The 17,850-nt window shown below is 30.8% G+C and overlaps 1 protein-coding gene and 1 long non-coding RNA gene across 3 annotated transcripts; one reads left to right on the forward strand and one right to left on the reverse strand.

Annotated features, from left to right (window-relative positions):
- Positions 1-1,302: 1,302 nt before the first annotated feature.
- Positions 1,303-3,252, forward strand: LOC126681536 (non-specific lipid transfer protein GPI-anchored 4-like). Of its 2 annotated transcripts, XM_050377085.2 has the most exons (3): positions 1,304-1,806; positions 2,412-2,438; positions 2,914-3,252. In XM_050377085.2, exons 1-3 carry the CDS (start codon positions 1,416-1,418, stop codon positions 3,135-3,137), a joined length of 642 nt encoding a protein of 213 aa, XP_050233042.1. In that variant the 5' UTR covers positions 1,304-1,415; the 3' UTR covers positions 3,138-3,252. The 2 variants fall into 2 exon arrangements, with proteins under 2 accessions (XP_050233050.1, XP_050233042.1); XM_050377093.2 differs by lacking the exon at positions 2,412-2,438 and having other exon boundaries at positions 1,303-1,806.
- Positions 3,253-13,266: 10,014 nt separating this feature from the next.
- On the reverse strand, positions 13,267-16,597 carry LOC126665089 (uncharacterized). Its single transcript, XR_007637522.2, has 3 exons — positions 16,243-16,597; positions 14,599-14,750; positions 13,267-13,710 (listed from the first exon to the last, which is right to left on the reverse strand). It is a non-coding gene; the product is annotated as an uncharacterized LOC126665089 (long non-coding RNA).
- Positions 16,598-17,850: the final 1,253 nt, after the last annotated feature.

The following is a 17,850-nucleotide window of genomic DNA, read 5'->3' on the forward strand; positions in this document are numbered from 1 at the left end:
CCCAGCACTGTTCACCACTTCAACAGCTGAAACTCCCTTCAAAGACCACACCAGATTGTTCCTGTTACACCAAATGTTCCAACAAATCATGGCACATAAGGTTACAGATTTTATTTATTGATAGAGTTGCTCCACAGGTTATGGACGCAAAGAAGTATGGAAATGGGTATTTACATCTCGAAACAATATTTTTGAAAATTAATACACTCTAAGAGAAATCTCTCTTCTGAAATAAAGAAAACAACAATTTGTAAAATGATTTTGTTTCGTTAAATTGAGGAAGTTTTTGTTCGTCACAGAACTTATATATGTGTTTTCTTATTTTAAAATAAAATATAAATAAAGATTAGTTAAATTATGAAAATAAGATAGTTTTACGGTTTAATCGATTTAGTGACTCACAAGCTCATATAATTTTTTCGGTTTAAAACGGTTGAACAATATTTTTTAACTATTAAGAGGAATTAAATTGGAGGCTAAATCAATCGATTCAGTATAATTCTTAAAGTGCAATGATCCAAAAATTAATATCAAAAATAACCTTTGAACTTCACAATTATAAACATCAAGTCTAAGGTGACGCTTGATAAAACTGAAAATTAAGTGTTAAGTTTAAGTGCTTAAAATAATGATTGCTGATTATTTTAAGTGATGAACTAAATAAATTTGTTTGATAACTATAATTACTAAAAAAAATTAAGTTATTAAATTTCCATATTAAATCTTTCAACATTAAGTATTTAAAAAAAATTAATGTCGTTTTACGTGTTACACATGTAGCTTATAGTGGGACTCGTCAAATGATAGTAATTATATTTATCATGGTTTTATAAAAATGTTGGATATAGTGTTTTATGTATGTTAAAAATCTATAACATCTTCTTTCTGTTCTTCTGTATTGTTTTTTGTTTTTTGATTAAGTCTTCTATGTATTTCGTTTTTTGTTATTTCATAAATAGTAAATATATACAGAGAAAGACGAAATTAAATATCTACTGTTAAGTTATTTAACATAAAACTAATAACAATCAGTAATAAATTATCAAGTGTTTAAAATTGATTAGCAAACAGCAATTTAATCAAATACAGCCTTGATTTGATTTTAAAATCTACTTCCACCATTAATTATTTACATAAGTCTCCTCCAGTATAGTTATTAACTAAATAAAAAATAAAAGAATAATACCACTTTTAACAGAACTCTACAAAGAGATCATAACTGATAAACAAACTTTCCTATATGTTCGGCTCTGTTTATACTGTTGAACAGAAAATATACAGTCAAATCATAATTCAAAACATATCTAAAACATTGTTATCATAAATACTTCAACATTTCACATCTCTATAATCATTTCAATTCCATTTCCAAATCTCAATATATTGCATTAAATTTATTCTCTTAGCGTACAAAAATGAGATTAATTAGTTTTGCTATATTGATTTTGGCCACACTCACTGTGTCAGCTACATCACGCCATCATCATTCACCCGCGGTTTCACCGGCTCCGCCCCCGAGTGGCGGTGAATCGCCATCGTCAGTGCCGGCGCCATCGGCTGATTGCGATAGCATTGTGGTGGATATGTACGACTGCATAGATTTTGTGACAAGTGGCAGTAATACCACGAAGCCGTCTTCGAGTTGTTGCACCGGACTCGAGAATATTGTGGAAGTAAGTCCCGATTGCTTATGTGAAGGATATAATCTGGCTAATCAAATGGGAATTAGTGTGAATATGACTCGAGCCACTGAATTGCCTCGTGCTTGTAAAGTTAATGTTCCTCCTTCTGCTCAAAACTGCAACGGTAATTAAATCTAAACCTATGATTTTATTGTTCGTAAACTAAGTATTTTTTTTAATTGTATTAAAATTTAGGCCTAAAGTCTTAAAAAACCCCGACCTTTTAGCCCCTTTTCAATCATATCCTGACGTTGAAAATTTGTCAATTTTACCCTATTTTGCATTTTTGTGTTTCAATTGTACCCTGAAAAATTAAATTAACGTCTTTTGCGTTTGGAAATTTGTTTAAAACATTCTTCATGTCTCGCATATATTGATTGTATATTTTTAAAATTTATTTAAATTTAGTTAAATTAATTAAGAATTTAAATTAGTGTTAATTTGATTATGATTTTTAGTTAGTTTTTAAAAATAAAGGACTTATTTGTACTTTTTTGAATAAAAAAATATTTAATTTAATGTTTAGACTTAATTAATTGAATGATTTCATCATTTAAGTTAAAAAAATAACAAAAATTAAAATATTGGGATACAATTGAAAACGGAAAATTCAAAAGTGGGTAAAATTGACAAATTTTCAACGTCGGGTTGGAATTGAAAAAAAGTTTAAAGGTGAGGGGTTTTTGAGTGATTAGGCCTAAAATTTAATAAATGTATTACTTTTTGCAGTCTCTCCCGCTCCTGGTGCAGGACCAGGTACATACATATAATTTGTTTCAGTTAATTATGCACGAAATGTGTTATATTGTGCAATAGTCAATTAACAATGAATTAACCAATGCGTTATAACTCAAATAGTATAAACGCTAGCAACAAACTGTTAGATCGTGGATTTAAATCCTTCCACAAGTGCTGCCCTTTTCAAATTATAAAAAAAGAGATTAAATGTATCTCACTGTCCAATAGTCTAATACTGACAAAATGTACTTCGTTGCAAAAAATTGTATTGTCGCCTTCCAAATTGACACTCCTTTTTGCGACAATATTAATTGGTCTTTGAACTTTCAATGACAAAATTATAGGTTTCGGTGACCACGATTTTGGTCCTTAAAATCAAAATAGCTGTAATGATATCTCTTATTATAAATAAAATAAATTTAATTTTATTATGCAAGTGTGTATCTCTACATGTATAATTAACATTCGTTTTGGTTCGAACGAATGTATGCAGCTGGCCCTCCAGATGCAGCAGCACCGGAGCTCCCACCAACCTCACCGTCCACTAAGCCACCAACATCTCCATCGACAGAGCCACCCTCTGATGGTTCACCATCCGCCCCGGCTAACGGAAACGCAGCTCCAAGCCCATCAAAAGGAGGAGCATATTCAACTTCAGTCTCCCTTCTGAGTCTCATTAGTTTATTTGCTGTTTATTTCTCCTTTGTGTTAGCTTAGTCAATTATTTTGCACCATTAATTAGGGCTTCCTCCTTTGGCAGTTGTTTAATTTCATGTTCTTTCTTAACTAAAATTTATTGGTTGCACCAGTGGATTAATTTCTTTTTCTTTAATATACCATCTAATTTATTAGTATTAAGTTTCATTTCCTGTCGTTCCAATTAATTTTCGTTCTGGAATCCTTTTGGTTCAATTAGTAATTTGACAATGTTGAATATATTCTATCAACAAAATCCTTGGTATGGCATTTGTGATTTATGTTGCTGGCTCGTAATACAAGATTGATGCACCATAATCTGCCGATTAGTCCAACAAAAATACCCGCCTCGTTAATGATTGCCGTCTACAGAGTTAGACACCATTTGGATTAAGAGATTTGAAAAAATAAAATCTCATTATTTGGTACATGAAAAAACAGCATTGGAATCCATGGATTGCAAAAATCCCTCGTCCCTCAAAATTTTTCATTTAAAATTCTATCTTTAATGAAAAAATTGAAATTTATCGTTTTTTTTATGAACATCAAATTGTGTTAAACATTAATTAGTGTTGGAATATGCCTAAAATTCTAATTCCTATTTGTACTAGTACTCTATTAATGAAGTGTTTGGGAGAAGGATAACTTTGTTATCATTGGCTAATTAGGAAGTATAAATTCAATTAGGATTAATATTCCTAATCCCATATAGACTATTTATTCACTATATATACACTACCTTATTTACCTTTTAGAAGACACGAAAAACCGAACACACAATGTAGACATTGATGTGAATAAGGAGAAAAGGGGGATGTGTGTGGTGTGAGGAATAAAAGTTAATTCTAACCCTTTCAGGTTACTTTTTGTAGAGAGTTAAACACTTTGTGGGTTTTTCTTCTAAGGGCATATTTACTAGAGATGTTCTCTATCTAGTGATTCTCTATCAATTTTGTACTCCTTTTGATGATTAGTGGATGGCTCGAATCTTTCGCCCGTGGATGTACGCTTTAAAGCAGAATCACGCAAATCTCTTGTGTTATTTATTATTTTACTATATTATTGTTTGTTGATCAAATCTATTATTAAATACCTACCGAGTGGTTTCGATTCCGCTGCGCACAGGGACGGATTTGAGGTAGGGCCAGGCAGGGCCTGGGCCCTACCTCATTTTTTCTTTTTACCTAAACTAAATAACCCTGATATTCCCGAATTAGCTTAAACTTTGCAAAAGTTAACATGCAATTTAATCTGATAAAGGAAAGTTGTGAGACTGGCGTAAAAAATTGCTTTGTATTGAATCTTAATGTGCAATTTTGATTAGCCTAAAATATCTTATTAAGGTTAGAGTGTGTAACAAAGAAAAATGTATAAGTAAATCCTAATTATTATATAAATCAATTTGAAAATTCCTTAAGTTGCATAATTCCTATTCAAATTAAATTCGAGTTCCAAAATTTCTAGCATTTTCTTATTCAAAAACATACTCTTAATTTCCTAATCCTTTTCGAATACGGTAATTTAATTCCATAAATGCACACGGCGTGCATTAGCAATTTAACAATTTAACTAATTCTCTAATTTATTATTTTTTCTAATGCTCCTCTGTTAATATGAAAGTTCAGAGCCGATCATCGGTTTTCATCACTCATCAAACTTCAACTTGAAGATATTAACTTTTGAATAAAAAATTGTTATTTTAATTTGGAGCTAATTAAGTTGATTTATATAATTATTAATTATTGTATATTAAAAAATCATCAAAAATTTAAAAGCAAAAATTAAATAGAGTTTTTAAAAATATATGTGAAAAAAAATTAAATTCCATAATCAATTAGTAAACTTTAAAAAAATTACTATTTTTTCATAATCAATTGATAAAAACTCATCACTAATTTTATTTTCATTTAATTTTGAGTTTTTGAAGAGACGATCTTAATTTGTGCCCTATTTCAATTTTGGGGCTAGCTTCGTCACTGGCTGCGCATACCAATCCGGTCAAGAACCGGTCACGACAATTGGTACCAAAAATTCAACAATCATTATCAATGTCACAACAATTGGTATCAAAGCCAATTTGGTTTTCATATTTAATTTTGGATTATGATTATTATGGCAAATTATTATTTGGAGGATTTCGCAAGACGCAATTACTTGACACAAAGAAGATGTTTTGGAGATAGAGAAGCCACAAATTATGAAGTGCCGAAAGTCGTTGATTCAGATTAAAGACAGACTTGGGTATTAAAATTATTTAGGAGATTTTTATGATGGAGATCAATATGCTACTTTAAACTACAAAGAAGAAAGGTATGACTTTTCTAAACACACAATTATTTGAGGATTTTATAGAACCTTTGTAAGATGAATGATTGGGATAATCTCTTTATACTCTCATGAAATTCTATTGTTGATTTGAATTTAAAAATTGCTTTTAAGAGTTTGTTGAAGGAAGAGTTTGTTTGGGCATAATCAGATTTTGATAAAATCATGATATTGCAAAAGAGATTTTATTTGATTAAGTAGCAATCTTAGACACAAGATGGATTACAACGTTTGTAATTTGGAATGGCGTCACTATTGGATCACTCATAAGTCAATTTATTTGAAGATAATTAGATGAGGACCGTGTGCTAGCAATTATAGACGAACCGGCTTATGGATCGGTCTAGGCTAAAATTGCAGCATAATATTTTTTGATTCAAAATTTATGCAGATTTAGGTTGTTCATATCACATATGTGTCAATTCCGATTGGTTTTCTGACTACAACTGAGTTGATAGTGGAGTGTAGTTATGCGCAACGGTCAATACATGCAGAATTTTGGGATATTGGTTCAGTCAAGGACAAGATGCATAATGAGACAGTTAGAACAATAATGAATGTTCAACATGATTTCTATATGCACGTGTATAGTATCTCAAATATATAAAACTACGAGTTTTATGGATTATTTGGCGATGAAGTGATATTGGATGCTGCACTTGTGATGTATGCTCATTGGGTTGGTCGACTTATAAAGATTAAGGGATATGCTACGACCTCAACATTTGTTTTTTGATTTAATCATTATAGGCTACTAATGACGTTTGTTTCTGGTATCAGTTTTAAGACCAATAAAATTCGAAGCTTCGTGAAATTTTGATTGATACACCCGAAGATAGTAAATCTTCAAGTCATTTTGGTTTCAGCAAGTTCAAGACGTTCTTAAAGCTTGTATGGTCCTCCTCAAAGAACCTCTTTTGGAATAAGTTCAATTTGGACTTAAATGGAGAAGGTGGAGCTCAACGGTAATCACAGTTTATTGGAGAATTCAAGTCAAGGTGGAGATTGTTGGAATATGCCTAGAATTCTAATTCCTATTTGTATTAGGACTCTATTAATGAAGTGTTTGGGAGAAGGATAACTTTGTTATCACTGGCTAATTAGGAAGTATAAATCCAATTAGGATTAATATTCCTAATGCCATATAGACTATTTATTCACTATATATACACTACCTTATTCACCTTTTACAAGACACCAAAAACCGAACACACAATGTAGACATTAATGTGAATAAGGGGAAAAGGGGGTGTGTGTGGTGTGAGGAATAAAAGTTAATTCTAACCCTTTCAGGTTACTTCTTGTAGAGAGTTAAACACTTTGTGGGTTTTTCTTCTAATGACATATTTACTAGAGATGTTCTCTATTTGGTGATTCTCCATCAATTTTGTACTCCTTTTGATGATTAGTGGATGGCTCGAATCTTTCGCTCGTGGATGTACGCTTTAAAGCAGAATCACGTAAATCTCTTGTGTTATTTATTATTTTGCTATATTATTGTTTGTTGATCAAATCTATTATTAAATACCTACCGAATGGTTTCGATTTCGTTGCGCATACCAATCCGGTCAAGAACCGGTCACGACAATTGGTACCAAAAATTCAACAATCGGTATCAATGTCACAACAATTATTCCAAACATTAAATTTATTGCAATTTAAAATGATTCACGTTTGACAAAAATTATTGATGAAAAACAAACTCAAGAATAATACGATGAACTGAGTCGTACAGAATCTGCTCACTGAGCGAATCCAAAGACTCACCCAAGCTAGTTGTGCCCGAATTATGGAGGACTAACCGTGACTAAAGACAAAGAGGATTCGCTCTAAGAAATCCCCCGAAGGGCTGAATTTTAGAATCACATTTAAAGTGGTTTGTCAGCGGATCTGATTACGTGAATAGCTCAAATGTTATGTAGATTATAATACCAGATCTTGCAGAATTACTTTTTTAATTTGAAAATATTTCTATATGGAAGGCTAATCTTATTTAAGAAGACATTCTTAAATAAAACTCTTGTTAAAGAGGATTTTTTTTTCCTATTTAAATTCATACAACTAAATATAAATCATTTTCCTATTCCAACTGTAAAAGGTATTCATCATACTCATTATATAAAAGATCTGAGGTACACCTACAATACAATTACTTTGAATACAACTCCCTTATATTCAAAGACTGACTAAAGCATCGGAGCGCTAATAGGACAACCACATCTGATAAGCCACTTACACTGTTTTGCATATTCAAATTTCGTCGAAAAGGCAGACTCCATCCATTATAAATACCTTTTTGATTTAGATTAAAAGAATTTAATCAGAAAAAAAGAAAATTCCAACACATTATTTTTAAAATTTGAATTTAATATTTATACAGCTAAAGTATCCTATAAAATAATTTATGTGAAAAAATTATTAAAAAAATAACCAAAATACTAAAAAGGAAAAAAAGACTAGTTATTGAGCCGTTCTCGAAAATCTAGTTGGTAAAGCATAAAATGAGAAGAACAGACAAATGCCTTGAGGTCAATCACAGACTCTAAACTTCTGTTTCGTTGATGTAGAAAATGTATTTGATAGATTGTATCTCACTCACCAATAACTAACGTTTGTCGGAGGTTTGATCCTACGGTTTTAGCATATGATTCCAGCACACAACTTTTTAAATTATGTTAGTTCATTAGTGTGTTCATTATTAATTAGAGCATCTTTAATAATATTTTCTATTTTAAATTTTAAGACCTAATGTCATAAAAAAAATTCCAATCTTTCGGTCATTTTTCGATCATATTCCAATGTTGAAAAATCATCAATTTTATCTTAATTCGTATTTTTATATTTTAATTATATTCTAAAATATTAAATTGACATCTTTTTTATTTGAAGCAAATTTAAAAACGTTCTGCATGTATAGCATTTATTAATTATATATACTTAAAATTTATTTAGATTATTTAAATTAATTGAAAATTTTAATTAATTTTAATTTGATTGTAATTTTTAGTTAATTTTTTAAAATAAAGGCTATTAATCAGCTACGGCATTCCAACTTAGGGCCCCTATCACTAAACCCCCTGAATTTTAAAATCGGCCGCTAAACCCCCTAAACTTTACTTAATAATCAACTAAACCCATTTTGGTATAAATTGACCAAAATACCCTTCAAATCTATAAGTATTTTAATATTTATTTAATATTTAAAAATAAATAAGTAATTATTATTATTTAAATTAAAAATAAATATTTATTTAATATTTAAAAATAAATAAGTTTTTTTTCTCGGCGATGGCCGGTGGTTGCCGGAAAAATTGGCGGCGGCGGGTGATTGTTTCTGATTGAGTGGTCTGATTTAATTGGGTGGATTGATAATTTAGGTATGATTTGGTTGAATGAATGGATTATATTTAATTTGGTTGGGTGGGTGACTTTAGATTTGGTTAGATTGAATTGGTTTGATTTTACTTATTGATTTTAGGAGTATTTTGGGCATTTTTGAAAAAATAAGAGATTTCGGGCGGGTTTGGAGTCAAAAGCGTTATAAGTGATCAATAAGTGAAATTTAGGGGTTCAGCGGGCTAAAATTTAATTCAGGGATTTTGATTAGTCGAATGTCTAAAATGAGTGAAAAGTTTATGGTTAGCGAAAGTTAGCAGAAATTTATTTTTTTTTAACAATAAAAGGGAGGATACCCTGCCCTCTGAAGGATGCATTTGTGAGAGTAGCCAACAGTTCACATGCTTATAATATACTTTATTAATATCAAATGTTTAAATTTCAGAAAAGAAATATCAATTATTATAACAAAAATAAAAGCTTTTATGTCAATTGAGCCCATGATATGAAGTTGTATTAGAGTCTTATTTGTTTAATGGGCTCAATTGACATAAAAGCCTTTATTTTTAGAGATTTTTAGACAAATACCCATAGAACACCTAAATATTCTCAAGGGCACCCGTTGACTAAAATTAATTGATATTTACAGCTTGACTAAAGTTTTATTGCAAAAGTAAATTTTCTGTTTTGAAAATTACGATTTATTGCAGTTACTGATATTGCTTTAAAATATTATGCTCGTGAATGTCGTTTTACTGTTCTTGGCTCTGAATACTATCGGGTCTGTTGGGTCGCCGTCTGTGCTTTGACTAACGGCGCATAAAATCTCGTCGTCAGCTTCTTCTTCTTCATCATCGATTGGTCGTAAGTTCCGATCGGCGGTTTGAATCGGTTTGATTTTGATGTCGTGGGACGAGGGTTTATACTCAAGATTGAGATCAATCGGAGAAAAGGGGTGAGAGTCTGATATGAAATCGCGATTAAAAGCCCATACCCGTTTCTTGGCGGGTAAATCCGATGCGCCGCCTCCGATGAGAAGAAAGTATCGTCTCGGTTATCGCAGATCCAGCAGCTTCTTCAAGAAGCTGAAGAACGTGCTAGCTCCGCCGGGAATGAGCCGCCTCCAAAGGTAACACTGGGTGGGTCTTTCAATTAATCAATTTTTCGTTTTTCTGTTTCAAATATTTTGAAAATTGAACTAAATAAGGTTTCAATTAAGTAATTTAATAACGCATCTGCTTGCAGACAATATGACGATGAGCTTTGCTAGAAGCGGGGGGACCTGGAGGTCAAAATGTGAATAAAGGTCTGTTGTACTGATTTTATTTACAAACAATTTGATTATTGTGATTTTTTGATGCTTTTACTTAGTGTGTTGTGTTTGGTAAATGAGATAGTGAACACCAAGGTGGATATGCGCTTCAATGTCAAGGATGCTTACTGGCTCAGTGACAGGATCAAAGAGAAGATTATGCAAATGGTATGCCAACATGAATATGCTGTGCACAATTATAATATTTTGTACCTCAAACCAATTCCATATTAATGCAAGTACTATTAGATTCGTTGAATGTTTTCTTTATTACATCGACAGGAAATTACTGGTAAATTTTGTTTTTTTATTAAGTATAAACTGTTTACTTTGATTTGAATTTTTCCTTGTTAAAAAATTGCAAAATTAAACTAATGTACAAAAAATACATACTACACCAAAATTTGATTCATTTTCAGAATTTATCACATAAAAATTGGTTAGAGAACGGATATTATAGGCAACTATAATTCAAAAAAAAATGGTAATAGCCACAGGCAGTCTGGCAAGAGGTCTCGTGTTCGAGCCTCACTCCCCCCTCACTAATTATCAAAAAAAAGATAAACGGTCTACTCACGGTTAACTAACAGTATTCTAAAAATAAAATTATAAAAAGACTAAGAAGGCCAATAGATTTTTTTATACAAAATACTACAACTTATAACTATATATTCAAAATAAAAATTATTACACATTTACCAACAGTTAACCTAACTTCTACTAACAGTGTACTAAAAATAAGGTTATCGGTGTACCATTAGTACACCACAGGTTAACTATCAACAAAAATAAAATTCAGCAACAGTTTACTAACAATTTTATTAATGATATATTCGAAATAAAATTTATTACAAATTAAACAACGGTTTATCCAATGTTAATCATTGGTTACCCAACACCCATTCATTTTCAATTACTAAAAAAGTTGCTTTTTAGAATTGATTTAATTGCTATTAATTGAACTCATTAAGAATGGTCTTTTTTAGGAGTGGTTTAATGGATTTTATTTTAATTTACCAAAAAATAAGTTTACTAATGAATTGTAATCGGTTTATTTAAAAAATCTATTTACTATTAAAGTCATTATATAATCTCCTATTAATCAGTTCTCACACACACACCACATATATAATCATCTATTATATAATCTCCTATTACTATCGTTTTACTAAAAAATATAGTTAATTTATTAAGGTTAAATTATAGTTAATTTTATTATCCGTTTACTAACAGATTACTATCTGTTTACTAAAAAATAAATTATTTACTAACTGTTTACTATCGTTTTACTAAAAAAATAGTTACTTTATTAAGTATAAAGTATAGTTAATTTATTATCTGTTTACTAACTGTTTACTAAAGTATAGTTAATTGGGTAACTTTTTTTTTCTACAATAAACACTTTGGCGTTGATGGGTAAAGAAAAATTGTATGATATAGACAGGTTTTCATGTGAGACAAGGAAAAAATTAATGTACTCAGTTTCTATATCAACTAAATAGAAACTATATATAAACCAACGATTGACTATCAGTTTATTAAAAAGCAATTTACTATTGTTTATTTATAAAAATTATAAAATATTAAGCTTATGGTTTATATCGGTTTACTAATTATAAGTTTACCAACGGTTGACTATCAGTTTACTTAAAAAGCAATTTACTATTGTTTATTTTTTATAATTATAAAATATTAAAATTATGGTTTATATCGGTTTACTAAATATAAATTTACCAACAGTTGACTATCAGTTTACTTAAATTTCTTTTATATGGATGAAGCAACCAGTGAATAATCATTGAAACAATTAAATTGAGTAGAGAGGGATAAAAGATACGGAGACAAATTGCTTAAAAAACTAAGACTACAACAACAATAATAAACATTATATTATATGTATTTGTAGCAGATATTCTGATACATGGTTGAAGTAGTTTAGTTGAGAAATCCATATAATCTTAGTCCCTCCAAAAAGATAATAAACATGAAAATAGAACCCCGGTAACAAGATTTAATTAGAATTGGCCTGATTTTGATTAAAACTACTAGAGCTCAGATTCAGGTCAATCATGCTGCTGTAGTTGGCTGCAGAATTTGATTAGGTCAGCTTCTGCTTGAGCTCTAATAGTAATGCTTGATTTTCCTGGTTCATTATCTGTGCTTTTTTCTTAGCCTTTCGTTTTCCTTCATTATGGTTTAATTTATTGGTAAACCCTTAGTAAACTATTAGTAAACCATTGGTAAAATCATTACAATCATAAATTACAAAATAAAATCACAAAACATAACAGGTTCAATTTTTCTCTTTCAGGTGGAGACTCCATTTTTCTTCCAATTCGAATCTATCTATTATAGCATCATTAGAACGAAGAGTTTCATTGAGCTGTGACTCCATACTTTTAAATTTTGCCTACATCAAAGAGTGAGTTTAAAACATCATGATATACAGGTAGAAATTATACTAGTTGTAAATTAAGAAAATAAGTAAATATATAGATAGTATATCATAATAAAAACTAGCATAAAATTGGACAAAGTAAGAAATTCTCGCTTTTTTAAATACATGGTAAATAGGTATGTTTGTTTCTTCATTTTTAGTTATTTTCTATATAAATATCTTATGTCCTCTAACTGTTTACTAATATTTTACTATCTATTTACTAAAAGATAAGTTAATTTACTATCTGTTTACTAACAATTCGTTTTACTTAAAAATATAGTTAATTTATTAAGCATAAAGTATAGTTAATTTACTATCCGTTTACTAAATGATAAGTTAATTTACTAACCGTTCAATAACAATTTACTATCATTTTATTAAAAAATATAATTAATTTATTAAGTATAAAGTACAGTTAATTACCAACGAGCTATAACTCAAATGTTATAAGCGCTGGCAGCAAACTGCTAGGTCGTGGGTTCGACCCACAAGCGCTCCCCCCTCCCCAATTATCAAAAAAAAAGTACAGTTAATTTATTATTCGTTTACTAACAGTTTACTATTCGTTTACTAAAAGATAAGTTAATTTACTAACTGTTCACTAACAATTTACTATCCTTTTACTAAAAAGACAATAGTTTTAGAATTACATATCGTGATAAAAACAAGCATAAACCATAACATTGAATTTTTTTTTGTGAAACGTCAAGGTGATATTATTTAGTGAATGAAACGACTAAAGCAAGAAAATCACAGTTTATTGTTAATAAACAATAAATACATCTTAATCTTTTCAATTAATTATTTTATCGTAGGTTCATCAAGTGTTTACCGTGTATCTTTTTGACATGACAAATCACTACAAATTATTACAGATTTATCATAAAAATGTTAACTAAAAGTGAACTATTAGTAAACTATGAATATTTATAAATAAAAAATGATAACCAGATTTATCAATTGAATCAAATATAGTTAAAATATAATAAAATAGACCTTATAAAACACCAATCGCCGCCATAAAATGTGATAAGAACTGGATCCGGCGTCGAGGAGGGAGGCTTAGAAATCGTGGGCTATGGATGACAACCCATCTCCGCCTCCACCATTGCCGCCATCAAATGTGATAAGAACTAGAGATAATGAGCAGGAAATCATGGCATCTGCGTCCTGACTTGTATCTATATTAAGGGTAAGAAACATGATTTTAGCTAAAAAAAAAATTACAATTCTAACATTAGAAAGAATAATAATAAAAAAGAACAGTAGATAGACTACCCTTCAGGTGTACCAAACACGCATAAGAGATGTCATTGAACTCAAATTTAATCTTATGGATTTTAGCATAATTTATTAGCCATAATTTTAGAATTATGTAAAGTGAATCTCATGTCTAATGAGAGTATTCAAAATAAAAATAAATCAGAACACACCAATATTTTTTAACTATTCTTTAAACTGTATAAATTCCAATCTTCAATCTCAAATTAAAAGCAACTGGACCCATTATTATATACTAATCCAGTTTTACATGTAAAGCAACCAATTTGATCACAATATGTCATTTATAAATCACAACCCAAAAATTCTCTAATTGCGAACAATAGAAAAACATATTCATAAACAAAATAAAGCAAACTTATAATAAATTGAAATTACCTATCGTAGGATACTCTCATTATAAGATGTTTTATGCAGAAGATAAGGTAAGTGATAAAGCTGAACCATATGAATGGTAATTACTGTACATCGTCATCATTATCGTCAACATCAATTTCGAAGGAGGCAATTTGATCAACTTAAGATTTACTAATGGTATTATTAAAATTAAAATTATTGGTCTACTATTAGTAAATCGTTGGTAACCAACATCAAAATCATCACAATCATAAAATCCAGAAATTAAGATCTTCTCGCACTACACAGTTTATCAAAAGTCGGCAGAACATAAGCATGCACATTATATCAGTTGCAGCCTAACTAGAACATAACTTTTTCTTATAGCATTTGCTATCATAAGGAACAAAATAGACAAACGAACAAGAACCAAACATAGGAAAGGTGCAAACCTTTTAGTATAAGGGGAAGAGTGGCCTCCTGAACAACAGTCAATTTCTCATATCCTGCATCTTAATTCCTTTCAATTTTTTTTAATTTTTAAAAAATCAATTGAGGACTTTTATCAAACAGATAGCATGCATATATTGCCTCCTCAATACATCTATAAACACCACAAACAACACATAATTAAATAAAATTCAACAAAGAAAATTTAAAAATCTCTAAACAAAAATGAGTATACAAGTTATTACTGTTAGAAAATATACTAAACTTTGTAGCTATTAAATTGGCTAATAATCACCCACGGCCCCTGACTTTAGGGGTACCTTACGACAAACCCCCTGATAAAAAAAAACGATCAGTAAACCCCCTAATCTTTGTGGCGGCGCTCGCTAAACCCCTTTTCGCATAAATTGACCAAAATACCCTTCAAAACTGTAAATAAATACAAACAAACCAGACAACTTCAATCTAACCACACTTAAAACCGACCCAATCAAATCAAACCAAACAAATCTAATCAAACCTAAATTTATTTAAAAATTAAATAAATAATTATTTTTAATTTAAATAAAAAAATAAAAAAAAAATACTTTTTTTAATTCATGCCGGTGAGCAGACCCACCGCGGTGGGTCTGCTCACCGGAGAGCAGACCCACCGCGGTGGGTCTGCTGTGCAGCAGACCCACCGGCCGGTGGGTCTGCTCTGTGCAGCAGACCCACCGGCGTGGGTCTGCTGCAAAGAGCAGACCCACCACGGGTCTGCTCTTTGAAGCAGACCCACGGTGGGTCTGCTCTTTGCAGCAGATCCACCGCGCCGGTGGGTCTGCTGCAAAGAGCAGACCCACCGCGGGTCTGCTACAAAGAGCAGACCCGCGGCGGGTCTGCTCTTTGCAGCAGACCCACCGGCGCCGGTGGGTCTGCTGCAAATAGCAGACCCACCGTGGGTCTGCTTCAAAGAGCAGACCCGTGGTGGGTCTGCTCTTTGCAGCAGACCCACGCCGGTGGGTCTGCTGCACAGAGCAGACCCACGCCGGTGGGTCTGCTGCACAGAGCAGACCCACCGGCCGGTGGGTCTGCTCTCCGGTGAGCAGACCCACCGTGGTGGGTCTGCTCTCCGGTGAGCAGACCCACCGCGGTGGGTTTAAATTAATTTTAAAAAAAAAATTTAAATTAAAAATAATAATTATTATTTTTTAAAATTAAAGGAGTTATTATTTGGATAATTTTTTTTCCGGCAATGGACGGTGGTGGCCGGAAAAAACCGGCGGCGGCGGGTGAAAGTTTCGGTTGGATGGTTTGATTTAATTGAGTTGATTGGTGATTTAAGTATCATTTGGATGGTTTATATCTGATTTGGTTAGGTGAATGATTTTAGATTTGGTTAGATTAGGTTGGTTTGGTTTTTGTTATTGACCTTAGGGGTATTTTAGGTATTTTTGAAAAAATAAAGAGCTTGGGGCGGTTTTTTGGGGCGGTTTTAGGGTAAAAGGGGTTTAGCTGATCATTAGGTAAAGTTTAGGGGGTTTATGGCAGCTTTTTTTAGATCAGGGGGTTTAGCGTAAGATACCCCTAAAGTCAGGGGCCGTGGGTGATTATTAGCCTATTAAATTAGAGCTCTGAACTACAAGTGGTGCGAAATGAAAACGTACCAAATGAGTCCCATTTTTTATTGATGTTGAATTTATTACTCAAGACTAAGTGAAACTCCTCGCTGTATGACATATAGGTGCGGGAATCGGAGATGGGTTTTGGTCCGTGATTGAAACAGATCGGTGAGAGTACAAACCGACCGGTGACCGTTTATGGAGAAAGCAAACTTAGCTGGTGATTGTTGACGGAGAAACGGAGAAAAGCAGTAGCATATTTTTCAATATTCTGAACAGAGGAAACATTAAGTTAAAGTATAAAAAAGAAATGAGAAAAGAGGGTGATCGTATTTTTGAAGGAAAACGTGTGTCGTCGTATGTGTGAGAATAAATAAGCTTTTGATCGTGCTGGGCCTAATTTCCTCTTATTTTTATTTTAGTAATAGCTTACGTTATTCTTTTCTGAAATTTAATAACATTTGATTTAATAAAGTATATTATAATATCAACAAAAACAAATTATACACTCATGATAAAAAACTTGACATAAGGAATTTTTAGACAGATACCCCTAAATATTATCAAACAAATTTATTGACTAAAACTAGTCGAAATTTACGGGTTGACCGAATTTTTTTAATTTTTTTTTTCATTTGCAAAAATACGATTTCAGATTACTAACGGTTTATTAACAGTTTATAAAAAATCCGTTTATTAGAAATTTACTAACAATTTACTAATAGTTTACTTTAAAACTAAATTATTATTATTTTATTTTTAAATTATAAAATATTAAATATAATTTTAATATTTAATTCACTATTAGATTACCAGCAATATCATAGAAAACATATTAAATTAGTTTCAACTTTATTAATTTTATTTTAAATAATAATAAATTTACTATCGGTTTACTTTAAAAATAAATTTACTAACGGTTTACTATCAGTTTACTAGCCATATTATAAAAAATGTACTAAATTAGTTTTTATTTTATTACTTTTATTACAATAAAATAAGTTTACTATTGATTTACTTAAAAACAAATTTACTAATAATTTACTATCAATTTATTAAAAAAGTCAAGTTAGTTTACTGACAGTTTATCTCGCTTGGTTGGGAGTAAGTGAGTAAGGAAAGTTTTAACTTTCCGGAAAGTAGCAAGATTTTCTTACTTGTTTCAACTTATTCGTGTTACTTCCCGGAAAGTTAGCAATTTGACTTCCCTAACCAAACCTAGGTAAGTAGAATTTTCCTAATTAACTTGATAGAAAATACAAATATATCCCTACAATTAATTAGCCTAATTAGTTATTAAGGATAATATCGTCTTTAAATTTTAATTAATTAAAATTAAATTACAACTACCCAGGAAGTTAGTAAGCAAACCAAGTAAAACAATTATCAATTTCCTTTCTATTAACTTCCTCAGTAATTAACTTTCCGAAAAGTATATTCTAATATATTTTAGAGGTCTCAACTTCGAATTTCAATGCAATAAATTTAGGTTGATTCTAAGTCACTAACAACTAGAGAAATTCTTAGGTAGATTAAATCTACCACGTCATCCGTAGACTAAGCCAATCATGTCATAACACCTCATTAAAATAAAGGTATTCTTGTAATATCATTATTCAAAAGTGTATGCAAATAACAAATATAATTATAAGA

Source organism: Mercurialis annua, linkage group LG1-X (genome assembly GCF_937616625.2).
Source record: "Mercurialis annua linkage group LG1-X, ddMerAnnu1.2, whole genome shotgun sequence".
Classification (NCBI taxonomy): domain Eukaryota; kingdom Viridiplantae; phylum Streptophyta; class Magnoliopsida; order Malpighiales; family Euphorbiaceae; genus Mercurialis; species Mercurialis annua.

Coding starts and splice junctions, on each gene's coding strand:
- LOC126681536 (XM_050377085.2), top strand. CDS start 1,416: ATGAGATTAATTAGTTTTGCTATATTGATTTTGGCCACACTCACTGTG. Junction 1,807..2,411: donor TTCTGCTCAAAACTGCAACG/GTAATTAAATCT, acceptor TACTTTTTGCAG/TCTCTCCCGCTCCTGGTGCA. Junction 2,439..2,913: donor CGCTCCTGGTGCAGGACCAG/GTACATACATAT, acceptor GAATGTATGCAG/CTGGCCCTCCAGATGCAGCA.